General features: G+C 41.4%; 1 protein-coding gene across 1 annotated transcript in view; it reads left to right on the top strand.

Annotated features, from left to right (window-relative positions):
- The window catches only part of ELAVL2 (ELAV like RNA binding protein 2), a gene marked incomplete in the record, with an annotated part of 337010 nt that overhangs the window by 182714 nt on the left and 141116 nt on the right, over positions 1-13180 (top strand). Inside the window, 1 exon segment of the mRNA XM_073635956.1 lies at positions 7231-7334. Coding sequence (XP_073492057.1) covers positions 7231-7334 — 104 coding nt within the window.

Genomic DNA, 13180 nt, shown 5'->3' with positions numbered 1-13180 from the left:
GCTCAGTCCATTTTTCTCTTGAACGTTGACAATAAAAACACTGCTGTTTTTGGTCATCTTCCTCTGCAAGACTTATGTCTCTAATCCAACTTTAAATTCACATGGATTTGTTTGTGGGTGAGCACCTGGGCATTTACTTCTGAATGCCATGGCTACCCTTAGATATAGCTCTATATATTAGGGATTGACCGATTATCGATGGCAGATATTCACTTTTTTAGAAGTATCGGTCAAATAACTGACCGATATTACCAGTATTGCTTCAAGGGGTTGTACCATTCTTTAGAGCGGACGGTCGGCTTTATTGTACTAACAACCGATGCGGCTCAGCAGCCACTTGGCTGTTATTACAAGCAGCAGAAGGGGATGTTCCCTTGCGCTGCTTGCCTGAGCTCTCCCGTCCCATCGGGAAGCCCGAGCAACCAGCCGGCACTTCCGCCGGCTGGCCGAAGACCCAAACAAAGCCGGTGCTTTGTTCGCATTTAGTAATCCAGGAACCAATGTCATAACATCACTTCTTGGATTACTGGCATCTTAAAGGCACCAGTTTTAAAAAATAAAGTATTCAAAAACTCCAATCTTGACGTTTTGAATACTTTAAAGTGCAGTGGAGGGGTTTGGGGTCTTAAAGACCCTAGATCTCTCCATAAAGAGTACCTGTCAATGCCTATTACTGTCACAAGGGATGTTTACATCCCTTGTGACAGCAATAACAGTGATAAAAATGTAAAATGACAGTGTAAAAAAACAAAAAAAAATTTAATGTACAAAATTTCAGCAAAAAATATAGTCTATCATTCCTCCGCGATTTTGGTCCATATTGACATGATGGTATCATGCGATTGCTGCAGATTTGTCAGCTGTACATCCAGTGAACTCATTGTTATGTTCAAGAAACCAGTTTGAGATTTGAGCTTTGTGACATGGTGCATTATCCTGCTGGAAGTAGCCATCAGAAGATGGGTACACTGTGGCCATTAAAGGGATGGACGTGGTCAGCAACAATGCTCGGGTAGGCTGTGGCATTTAAACAATGCTCAATTGGTACTAAGTGGCCCAAAGTGTGCCAAGAAAATATCCCCCACACCATTACACCACCACCACCAGCCAGGACCATTGATGCAATGCAGGATGGATCCATGCTTTCATGTCTACGCCAAATTCTGACCCTTCTGAATGTTGCAGGTGAAATTGAGACTCATCAGACTAGTAAACATTTTTCCAATCTTCTATTATCCAAATTTGGTGAGCCTGTGCGAATTGTAGCAGCCATTTCCTATTAGCTGACAAAAGTGACATCCATGTGGTCTAATGCTGCTATAACCAATCTGCTTAAAGGTTTCATGTGTTTTGCATTCAAAGATGGTATTCTGCATACCTTGGTTGCAATGAGTGGTTATTTGAGTTACTGTTGCCTTCCTATCATCTCGATGTCTGCCCATTCTCCTGACATCAAGCATTTCTGTCCACACTACTGCCGCTCACTGGATATTTTCTCTTTTTTCGGACCATTCTCTCTAAACCCTAGAGATGGTTGTGCGTGAAAATTCCAGTAAATTAGCAGTTTTTGAAATACCCAGACCAGCCCATCTGACACCAACAACCGTGTCACTTAAATCCCCTTTCTTTCCCATTCTGATGCTTATTTGAACTTGGCAAGTCATTTTCACCACGTTTAGATGCCTAAATGCAATAAGTCGATGCCATGTGACTTGGCTGATTATCAATTTATTACCAAACTATTTGAACAGGTGTACCTAATAAAGTGGTTTGTGTGTGTGTGTGTGTATATATATATATATATATATATATATATATATATATATATATATATAATTTATTATTTTTTTTTCAATTTAACAATTTAATACAATAAGTATAATTTAAATGTTTCTCTCGCTATGTATAGAGAATTTTTTTGCATAAAAAGTTATACTTATTTTAAAGGAGAAAATACATTTTATATATATATTTGTAAATGCTTACCCTCAACAAATATAAACGTGACAAAAACGTGTTTTTAACTGTTTTTTTTTCCTGTTCATTCTGGCATTTTTAGGTTGAGTTTGCATGAGGCCTTTGTGTTGGATAAACATAAACGCTAATGTCATGTGACTATTTTATTCTCTAGAATTGTTGCTTTCAGAAAATGTATTCTTTAACCATTTCAATACAGGGCACTTATACACCTTTCTGCCCAGACCAATTTTCAGCTTTCAGTGCTGTCGCAGCTTGAATGACAATTGCGCGATCATCCATCACTGTACCCAAACTAAATTTTTATCATTTTGTTCCCACAAATAGAGCTTTCTTTTGGTGGTATTTGATCACCTCTGCGTTTTTTTTTTTTTGGTAAACAAATAAAAAAAAGACCGAAAATTTTGAAGACAAGTTTTGCTTTTGTTTCTGTTATAAAATTTTGTAAATAAGTTTTCTCTTTCACTGATGGGTACTGATAAGGCGGCACTGACAGGCACTGATAAGGTGGCACCAATGAGCGGGCACTGACGGGCGACACTGATGGGCTCTTATGGGTGGCACTGATGGGCACTGGCAGTGGTAGGCATTGAGTGGGCATTGATTGGTAGCTGCCTGGGCACAAATTAGTATTTCCCTGAGAGTCTAGGGGGGGCATACCTGGTGGTCCAGTGTGGATGGCCATCCTGGTGGTCCTGGGCGGCATGATGGTGGTCCTGGGTGGGATTCGAAGGGGGGCTCTGCTGATAAACAATCAGCACAGACCCCCCTGTTAGGAGAGCAGCCGATCGGCTCTCCTCTACTCGAGTCTGTCAGACGCGAGCGATGAAAAGCCGATTACGGCTCTTCCTATTTACATCGTGATCAGCCGTGGCCGTGATCAGACTGACACACCGCAACAACGATCGCTGCAATGCCCCCCCCCCCGGGGGGCGCGCAATGGCTTAATATCCTGAGGACGTCATATGACGCCCAGTCAGGATATTGAAACCACTTTGCAGCCGTCATTCTGCTATATGGTGAGTGGCAAGTGGTTAACATCTGCAATAACAAAAAATGGTTCAGTGGGTAATAACTGTGATCTGTGCTATCAGACAGCTCGGTTTCCAGTTTGGGCACTGTGCGGCATGGACAACCAATCACAGCCATCACAAAATGTAAACAGTGTATTTCATTACAGAGCTTGACCCTCCTTACTGTATGATTCATTAGCTCCTCTTAGAAGAAACTAATGAATCCTCCAGAAAAGAGTATTCTGGTTCCCAAGGTTGCGGGATTGTTTTAAGCTCTTTAACCCCGTCCAGGATATCTCCACCTCTACCTTTCTCTGCTTTGAGCTTTGGATTACCCCTTCACCTCCCTACTCCTGCACATCTGTACAGTAACCCCTTCGTCTCCATTGTTCCACTATATGTGACCTGTACATTAACTACAGCGCTTTTTTAAACAACCTGTAAATTTATTGCATCAAGTGCAACATTACAAAATCTCCATGTTTAACCCCTTCAATACCAGCATTTTCCTTCCCAAAAAAAGTGGCAAACAATTCGATTACCTTGGAGTGTCTACTTTCTTAAAAAAAAAAGTCATTTTGGAGACTTTCATACAGTGCTTGGATTTTTTTTTTTCAAAATCAAAAAAAAAAAAAATTGTGATATGGTAAATCCCAGTGGTTACATTTTGGCAACCAAAAGAAAGTTTTATCTGTCTTAAAAATGTTTATGCAATTCATTTGGGTACGGTGCATGACTAATTGTTCTAACAACTCTTATAAAAAGGGGTACTTTAAAAATACTGCATTTCAAACTGACAATTCAAAAAATCTTGTTTTTCAGTAAGTATATAAAACATTTAAATATTGCAGTTGTGGGATTACAATCACCTCAGTTACCACGTTATGGTTTATATAGAAGGAAAGAAGACCTCTGATAAAATCTCCCCGATCACGTTATAAATTTGATATGTAATATGGTTATACTGACACTAATAGGATACTTTTTAGTGTCATTGCAACCATACTATAATTCACTTTTATAATGCAATAGTGGTGAAAAAATTAGTTTTTTTTTTTTTTTTCTTTTATAAATACCATAACCTATATCTGAAGTAATTGCATTTACACAATAAGTTTTTTTTAATGTTTATACTTATTGAATACATTTTTTTTTTTTTTTTGAATGGCAGTATCTTCAAAGTCTCCTTTTGTTAGAACAGTTTTGTTTTGGGATGCGATACTGCTCGACCACCCAGGGGTTCTATAAATAAGAGTATCGATGTCCGAGTAATTATCAGTCCAATTATCACAGCACTGAATAATGGCCTGGGAATAAGGGAGTAGTGCAGGCTAGTACTAAAGTGGTTAAGCCCATCTAGCTGCAAAGATAAGTGGTCTTGGTTTCTCTCAGAGCACAGATGTGAAGTAATTGTGTGAATAGGTGAGGTGATCCTCTTGCTGGCTGAATAGAAAATTGTGCAATTGTTTAATATTTACCTGATTATAGAAATATTTTCACTTTTTTTTTTCTTTTTGTCCATAAGAGTGCAAAACTTTTTGGAGCTCTAGTTCCAAAACGCTCAACACCCAAAATCCCATCTTTTTAAACTGTGCCTGTTCACACCTGCGCATAGGGTCGCCTGAAAAAGCACATGAGCTTCCCTTGAGTTACAAGCTTCAGGCGTTTTTGGCCCCAAATAGACTTCATGGGGAAAATAATGTGCAAATGTTGCAAACGTGTGTAATGCACCCCCCCCCCCCCCCAGTAACTTGTTTAAACATGAGTTAAAAAAATAACAAAAAGGTTTTCCAAAAATGCTCAAGATAGTTTGTACAAGACACTCAAGTGTGAATGCAGCATTAGTGATGACCATTATCTGTACTGTAGTAACATCTGTACTATACTACATCGATCTTTAATACCTACAGTATCTCACAAAAGTGAGTACACCCCTCATATTTTTGTAAATATTTTATTCTATCTTTTTATGTGACAACGCTAAAGAAATTACACTTTGCTACAATGTAAAGTAGTGAGTGTACAGCTTGTATAACAGTGTAAATTTTCTGTCCCCTCAAAGTAGCTCAACACACAGCCATTAATGTCTAAACCACTGGCAACAAAAGTGAGTACAACCCTAAGTGAAAATGTCCAAATTGGGCCCAAAGAGTCGATATTTTGTCTGGCCACCATTTCTTTCCAGCACTGCCTTAAAGGGGTTGTAAACCTTTTTTTCAGCCAATGAATTAAGGTGAAAAACACCCCCAGCTACCACCCCCCCCCACCCCCCCAACCCCAGTTTTACTTACCTGAGCCCTAGAACTCTCTCTGCCCGGGGTTTTTGGCTCTTGATTGGGTAGATTGATAGCAGCGCAGCCATTGGCTCCCGCTGCTGTCAATCAAATCCAATGACGCGGGCGCCGGGGGGGTGGGGCAGAGTACAGCATTTGGTTGCTATGGACACCCATTGCTGGACTCGGGAGCGCGCCCGCAAGGTAATCCCCTGGGAGAGTGGGGGGTTATTTGATGTGGGGAGGAGCCGCGGATCCGCCGGGTGAACCCAGAAGAGCAGGTTCGGGCCGCTCTGTGCAAAGCGAGCTGCACAGTGGAGGTAAGTATGATGTTTGTCATTTAAAAAAAAACAAACAAACCCTTACAATCACTTGAACCTTCTTGGGCATGAAGTTCACCAGAGCTTCACAGGTTGCCACTGGAGTCCTCTTCCACTCCTCCATGACGACATCACAGAGTTGGTGGATGTTAGAGACCTTGCGCTCCTCCACCTTCTATTTGAGGATGCCCCACAGATGCTCAATAGGGTTTGGGTCTGGAGACATGCTTGGACAGTCCATCACCTTTACCCTCAGCTTCTTTAGCAAGGCAGTGGTCGTCTTGGAGGTGTGTTTTGTGTCCCTATCATGTTGGAATACTGCCCTGCGGCCCAGTCTCCGAAGGGGAGGGAATCCTACTCTGGTTCAGTATGTCACAGTGCATGTTGGCATTCATGGTTCCCTCAATGAACTATAGCTCCCCAGTGCCGGCAGCACTCATGCAGCCCCACACCATGACACTCCCATCACCATGCTTGACTGTAGGCAAGACACACTTGTCTTTGTACTCCTCACCAGGTTGCCGCCACACACACTTGACACCATCTGAACCACATACGTTTATCTTGGTCTCATCAGACCACAGGACATGGTTCCAGTAATCCATGTCCTTAGTCTGCTTGTCTTCAGCAAACTGTTTGCAGGCTTCTTGTGCATCATCTTTAGAAGAGGCTTCCTTCTGGTACGACAGCCATGCAGACCAATTTGATGCAGTATGCGGCGTATGCTCTGAGCACTGACAGGCTGACCCCCCACCCCTTCAAGCTCTGCAGCAATGCTGGCAGTACTCATACGTCTTTCCCAAAGACAACCTCTGGATATGAGGCTGAGCATGTGCACTCAACTTCTTTGGTCAACCATGGCAAGGCCTGTTCTGAGTGGAACCTGTCCTGTTAAACCGCTGTATGGTCTTGGCCACCGTGCTGCAGCTCAGTTTCAGGGTCTTTGCAATCTTATAGCCTAGGCCGTCTTTATGTAGAGCAACAATTCTTGTTTTCAGATCCTCAGAGTTCTTTGTTGAACTTCCAATGACCAGTATGAGAGCGATAACGCCAAATTTCACACACCTGCTACCCATTCACACCTGAGACCTTGCAACACTAATGAGTCACATGACACCGGGGAGGGAAAATGGTTAATTGGGCCCAATTTGGACATTTTTACTTAGGGGTGTACTCGCTCTTGCCAGTGGTTTAGACCTTAATGGCTGCGTTGAGCTATTTTGAGGGGACAGCAAATTTACACTGTTACACAAGCTGTACACTCACTACTTTACATTGTAGCAAAGTGTCATTTCTTCAGTGTTGTCACATGAAAAGATATAATATATTTACAAAAATGTGAAGGGTGTACTCACTTTTGTGAGATCTGGAGCTCATGCAGTACTTTGCTAGTATATGACTTGTGGAATGGGCTATACTGGTACTTGTTTACAGGCAATGCTATGATTTAATATAAATAATTTTTTTCCTCCATTGGACCAATAACTTGATACTGAAATGAATGAAAATTCTATTCTGCCTACAAAATATCCACAAGTAATGTACAAGCCTGTAAATCATACAGGATAATCAAAATGGCAAAACTATGTATTTTTGGCAATATTGATTATTTTTTTTTTAAAACCATGATTTTTTCTGTTTGATCAGGACAAAGCTTGGGTTATGGTTTTGTGAACTACATTGACCCCAAGGATGCTGAGAAGGCGATCAATACCCTGAATGGACTAAGGCTTCAAACAAAAACCATTAAAGTAGGTCCAGGTTTTTGACTTTAACAAAAATTTCTGTATCTTTTTTTTTTTTGTCTAGTCATTAATGTCTGAAACTTACAAGACCGTTTAGTTTTTTTTTGCATAAAAATACGGTAGCTCATTGCTTCAGTTGTCTGGAGAAGCAAAGCCATGAAAAAGTATGCCAAGCAGAAAGGTAGGTTTGTGGTAATTGAATTGTAGATTAGCACAGTAAGCTTGAGTTTGACAACCAGTGGTTTGGCTAAGGAGAATTCAGATTCTCAAGCTACATTAAAGCACAACTTCAGGCAGCTATTGGCTAAAAAAAAAAAAAAAAAGCTAAAAAACAAGTTTTATATTAGGGTTACACCGATACTAGTATCGGTGCCGATACAGAGTATTTGCACAAGTATCAGAACTTGTGCAAATGCACCGATACCTGAAACCGATACTTTCAGGCTCGGTTCTTTGAGCTGTCAGTGGGTCTCCCCTGTTGACAGCTGAAGTGTTAAAGAACTCCGGTAATTGGAGCTGTCAAAACACTAAAATAAAAAGAAACCTGGTTTCTTTTTGAATCTTTGTTTCTTCATCTGCAGATCAAAGGGATGAACAAATGTTCCTCTTTTTAACCCCTTAACAACCCTCAATTTACTCTAATCAGCCTTAACTCCCTATTCTCCTCCATTTAATTATTTTGCTGTTTTTTTTTTCACGTCTATTTTATAAACGATAAACAATTAAAGCTTTTTTTTGTTTGCTTTGTTAGTGAATATTTTTACACATATATTAACATATATCTACACGTTTCATATTGAAAAAGCGCAAAAATTTAAAAAAAAATCTATTTCATTTGTAAATGACTTTTCAATGCTTTGTACCATTGCTGACAGCTGAAGTGAAAACAAAACAGTTGCAGTAGGTATCGGTAATTGGTATCAGCGAGTACTAAAAAAAAAAAAGTATCGGTACTTGTAAAAAAAAAACAAAAAAAAAGTGGTATCGGTGCATCCCTAGTTTATATTAAAATACTGAAACTGCTACCTGCAAACTGACTTTACATTACCCATAACGAAAAATGAATCTAAATGAAAGGCTTTGCACTGTAATCAGCTCAGGTCTTTACAGTGCACCTGGGCCCAGACTATGGACAAAACATTTACTTCCCAACACGCAGTAACTGCATAATTTTGGTAAATGATAAATACATATTGTACAATCTTTATACTCACCGGCCACTTTATTAGGTGCACCTTGCTAGTACTGGGTTAGACCTAGTTTTGGCTTCAGAACTGCCTTAATTCTTTGTGGCATAGTTTCAACAAGCTGTTGGAAACATTCCTCAGATTTTGGTCCATATTGACATGATCGCATCACGCAGTTACTGCAGATTTGTTGACTGCACATCCATAATGTGACTCTCCCATTCCACCACATCCCAAAGATGCTCTATTGAACTGAGATCTGGTGATTGTGGAGACCATTGGAGTACAGTGAACTCATTGTCATGTTCAAGAAACCAGTTTGAGATTTGAACTTTGTCACATAATGCATTATCCTGCTGGAAGTAGCCATCAGAAGATGGGTGTACTGTAGTCACAAAGGGATGGACATGGTCAGCAACAATACTCGGGAAGGCCGTGGCGTTTAAATGGTGCTCAGTTGGTGCTAAAGGGTCCAAAGTGTGTCAAGAAAAAAAAATCCCCCACACCATTACACCACCACCAGCCTGAACCGTTGATACAAGGCAGGATGGATCCATGCTTTCATGTTTATGCCAAATTCTGACCCTACCGTCTGAACTTTGCAGCTGAAATCGAGACACATCAGACCAGGCAATGTTTTTTTCAATCTTCTATTCAATTTTGGTGAGCCTGTGCAAATTTGTAGCCTTCGTTTCACTGACAGGAGTGGCACCCAGTGTGGTCTGCTGCTGCTGTAGCACATCTTCAATGTGTTGTGCGTTCAGAGATGGTATTCTGCATACCTTGGTTGTAACGAGTGCTTATTTGCGTTACTGTTATCTTTCTATCATCTCAAACCGGTCTGCCCATTCTCCTCTGACATCAACAAGGCATTTTTGTCTAAACATATTCCGCTCACTGGATATTTTCTCTCTTTTTTTGAACATTCTCTGTAAACCCTAGAGATGGTTATGTGTGAAAATCCCAGTAGATCAGCAGTTTTTGAAATACTCAGACCAGCCCGTCTGACACAAACAACCATGCCACATTCAAAGTCACTTAACCACTTACCAACCGGCCCATAGCCGAATGACGGCTGCAGGGCGGTTGGATAACTCTGGGAGGGCGTACTATGACGTCCTCCCAGAATTCCTCTCTCGCGCGCCCCCTGGGGCGCGCACCCGAACACATCCGTGACCGCCGGGTCCTGAGGACCCGGCGCATCATGGATCCCGGTAAATGGCTGCTGATCGCGGCCGTTTACCATGTGATCGCGCCGTCAAATGACGGCGCGATCACATGTAAACAGATCGGCGTCATCTGATGACGCCGGTTCCTCTCCTCCCCTCCTGTGTACCGATCGGTACACTGTGAGTGGAGAGGGGGATGGATGGATGGCTGCAGCGCTGTGGGCTGGATGTGTAGTGCCTACAGCGCTGCACAGAGACATCCAGCCATCCAGCCATCCATCCATCCATGCTCAGCCATCCCTACTACTCTGCAAAGCCCCACATTACTCTGCAAAGCCCCACATTACTCTGCAAAGCCCCACATTACTCTGCAAAGCCCCACATTACTCTGCAAAGCCCCACATTACTCTGCAAAGCCCCGCCATACCCCGCCATACTCCGCAATACCCCGCCATACTCCGCAATACCCCGCCATACTCCGCCATACCCCGCCATACTCCGCCATACCCCGCCATACTCCGCCATACCCCGCCATACTCCGCCATACCCCGCCATACCCCGCCATACCCAGCCATACCCCGCCATGCTCGGCTGTACTCGGCCTCTGTATGTGGCCAGGCTGTGGAAGTCTCACACATGTGGTATCGCCGTACTCAGGGGGAGCAGGAGAATCTATTTTGGGGTGTAATTTTTGGAATGTACATGCTATGTGGTAGAAATATTGTATAAATGGACAACTTTGTGTTAAAAAAAAAAAGCGTTTTAACCACTTCCCGCCCGCTGGCCGTCATACAACGTCCTTGACTTTGTGCGGGGATATCTGAATGATGCCTGCAGCTACAGGCATCATTCAGATATCAGCTTTTTCAGCTGGCGATTCCCTACACCATAAGGATGATCATAGCGGCTGTTCCACTGCTTGATCGTTCTTACGGGAGGCGAGAGGGGATGTCCCCCCCTCCCGCACTTCTACCGACTCACCGCTACGATCGAAGCCAGGATCGTTTTTTTTTTTTTTTTTTTTTAATTTCAGGCTTCCCAGCCTAGAGGTGAGATGCGGGGTCTTATTGACCCCATATCTCACTGTAAAGAGGACCTGTCATGCCATATTCCTATTACAAGGATGTTTACATTCCTTGTAATAGGAATAAAAGTGGTCAAAAATTTTTTTTTTTGGAAAAAAGCATCAAACTAAAATAAAGTAAAATGAACAATAAAAAAAAAAAAAAAATTTTTAAAGCGCCCCTGTCCCTGTGTGCTCGCATGCAGAAGCGAACGCATACGTAAGTCCTGCCCACATATGAAAACAGTGTTCAAACCACACATGTGAGGTATCGCTGCAATCGGTAGAGCGAGAGCAATAATTTTGGCCCTAGACCTCCTCTGTAACTCAAAACATGTAACCAGTAAAAAATTTTAAAGGGTCGCCTATGGGGATTTTTGAGTAGCAAAGTTTGGCGCCATTCCACAAGCGCGTGCGATTTTGAAAGGTGATATGCTGGGTATCTATTTACTCGGCGTAACTTCATCTTTCACATTATGCAAAAACAGTGGGCTAACTTTACTGTTTTGGTTTTTGTAAAGCACAAAACAGTTTTTTTTTCCAAAAAAAAGCGTTAAAAAAATTGCTGCTCAAATACCGTGCGAGATAAAAAGTTGCAACGACCGCCATTGTATTCTCTAGGGTCTTTGCTAAGAAAACATATATAATGTTTTGGGGTTCTATGTAATTTTCTAGCTAATAAATGATGATTTTTACATGTAGGAGAGAAATGTCAGAATTGGCCTGGGTGCTCCTAGAATGCCTGATGGTGCTCCTTCCTGCATGTTGGGCCTCTGTATGTGGCCACGCTGTGTAAAAGTCTTACACATGTGGTATCGCCATACTCGGGAGTAATAGCAGAATGTGTTTTGGGGTGTAATTTGTGGTATGCATATGCGGTGTGTGAGAAATAACAATTTTGTGGAAAAAAAAAAAAGTAAAAAAAAAAACCTTGATTTTGCAAAGAATTGTGGGAAAAAATGACAACTTCAAAAAACTCACCATGCATCTTTCTAAATACCTTGGAATGTCTTCTTTCCAAAAAGGGGTCATTTGGGGGGTATTTGTACTTTTCTGGCATGTTAGGGTTTCAAGAAATGAGATAGGCCGTCAGTACTTCAGGTGTGATCAATTTTCAGATATTCGCACCATAGCTTTTGGACTCTATAACTTTCAAAAAGACCAAATAATATCCACCGATTTGGGTTATTTTTTACCAAAGATATGTAGCGGTATAAATTTTGGCCAAAATATATGAAGAAAAATTACTAATTTGCAAAATATTATAACAGAAATGAAGAAAAATGTATTTTTTTACAGATTTTTCGGTCTTTTTTCTTTTACGGCGCAAAAAAAAAATAAAGAACCCAGCGGTGATTAAATACCACCAAAAGAAAGCTCCATTTATGTGAAAAAAAGGACAAAAATTTCATATAGATACAGTGTTGCATGACTGAGTAATTGTCATTCAAAATGTGAGAGCACCAAAAGCTGAAAATTGGTCTGGTTAGGAAGGGGGTTTAAGTGCCCAGTTGTCAAGTGGTTAAATCAACTTTCTTACCCATTCTGCTCGATTTGAACTTGGCAAACCATTTCCACCACGTCTAGATGCCTAAATGCATTGAGTTGCTGCCATGTAATTAGCTGATTATCAATGTGTTACCAAGCAATTGAACCAGTGTACCCATTAAAGTGTCCGGTGAGTGTATATCACTTCCATGTTTTTTTTTTTTTTTGTTTTGAGGGGAAAAAAAAACCTTTTTGTTCCACCTGGTATTATAGGAATCTTACTTCTGAAAGGCAGTTGAGTCTGTGTGCTGGCTCAGTCCACACTTCATTTAAGTGACAGCTCTGAGTTTACCTAGGGCTGCTGTCACATTCGAGAGATGGCAGTGCCCAGCATTAGTCCCAGGTCCTTTTTAATTGTCATGTTATTCAGTACACGATTAAATGAATGAACCAAGGTAATTTAACCTATAATTTTATAGGAAGTTTTTTCTGATAATATAAAGAACAGGGTTTCCTCAACTATCTCACATCTTCTCTCCCAGACTATTGCCTGGTCAGTACAAATGGAAGCAGCAGATTTGAGGCCCTGTCATTATGCTCTCTCCCCTACCAGTATGTCCTTTCTTGTCATATGAACAATTAATAAGACTGATTTGCTGTTTGTGCTGCTTCTCCCTCTTAGTTTGTGCACCAGTATTTCAAATTCAGGTTGTGGTGGGAACTTTTCAACCTGTAGTTTTGCATGTTAAAACCTACTATTAAGTATCTTAGTTGGAATAATGAGCTTAGCTCATTTTATATATCTTCTCAGCAGGTGTTTTTAAAGGTCAGTGAAGTCCCCAACATTACATGGAGGATCATGTTCCACATAACTTACTGTCATTGAAGCACCCACTCTCCCCCTTGTTGATATCCTGTGTCCCCGCTAGGTGTCAGGGGCCAGGC

The sequence above is a fragment of the Aquarana catesbeiana genome, linkage group LG01 (assembly GCF_042186555.1).
Source record: "Aquarana catesbeiana isolate 2022-GZ linkage group LG01, ASM4218655v1, whole genome shotgun sequence".
Classification (NCBI taxonomy): Eukaryota; Metazoa; Chordata; class Amphibia; order Anura; family Ranidae; genus Aquarana; species Aquarana catesbeiana.
This window is presented reverse-complemented; position numbering and strand designations above follow the sequence as displayed.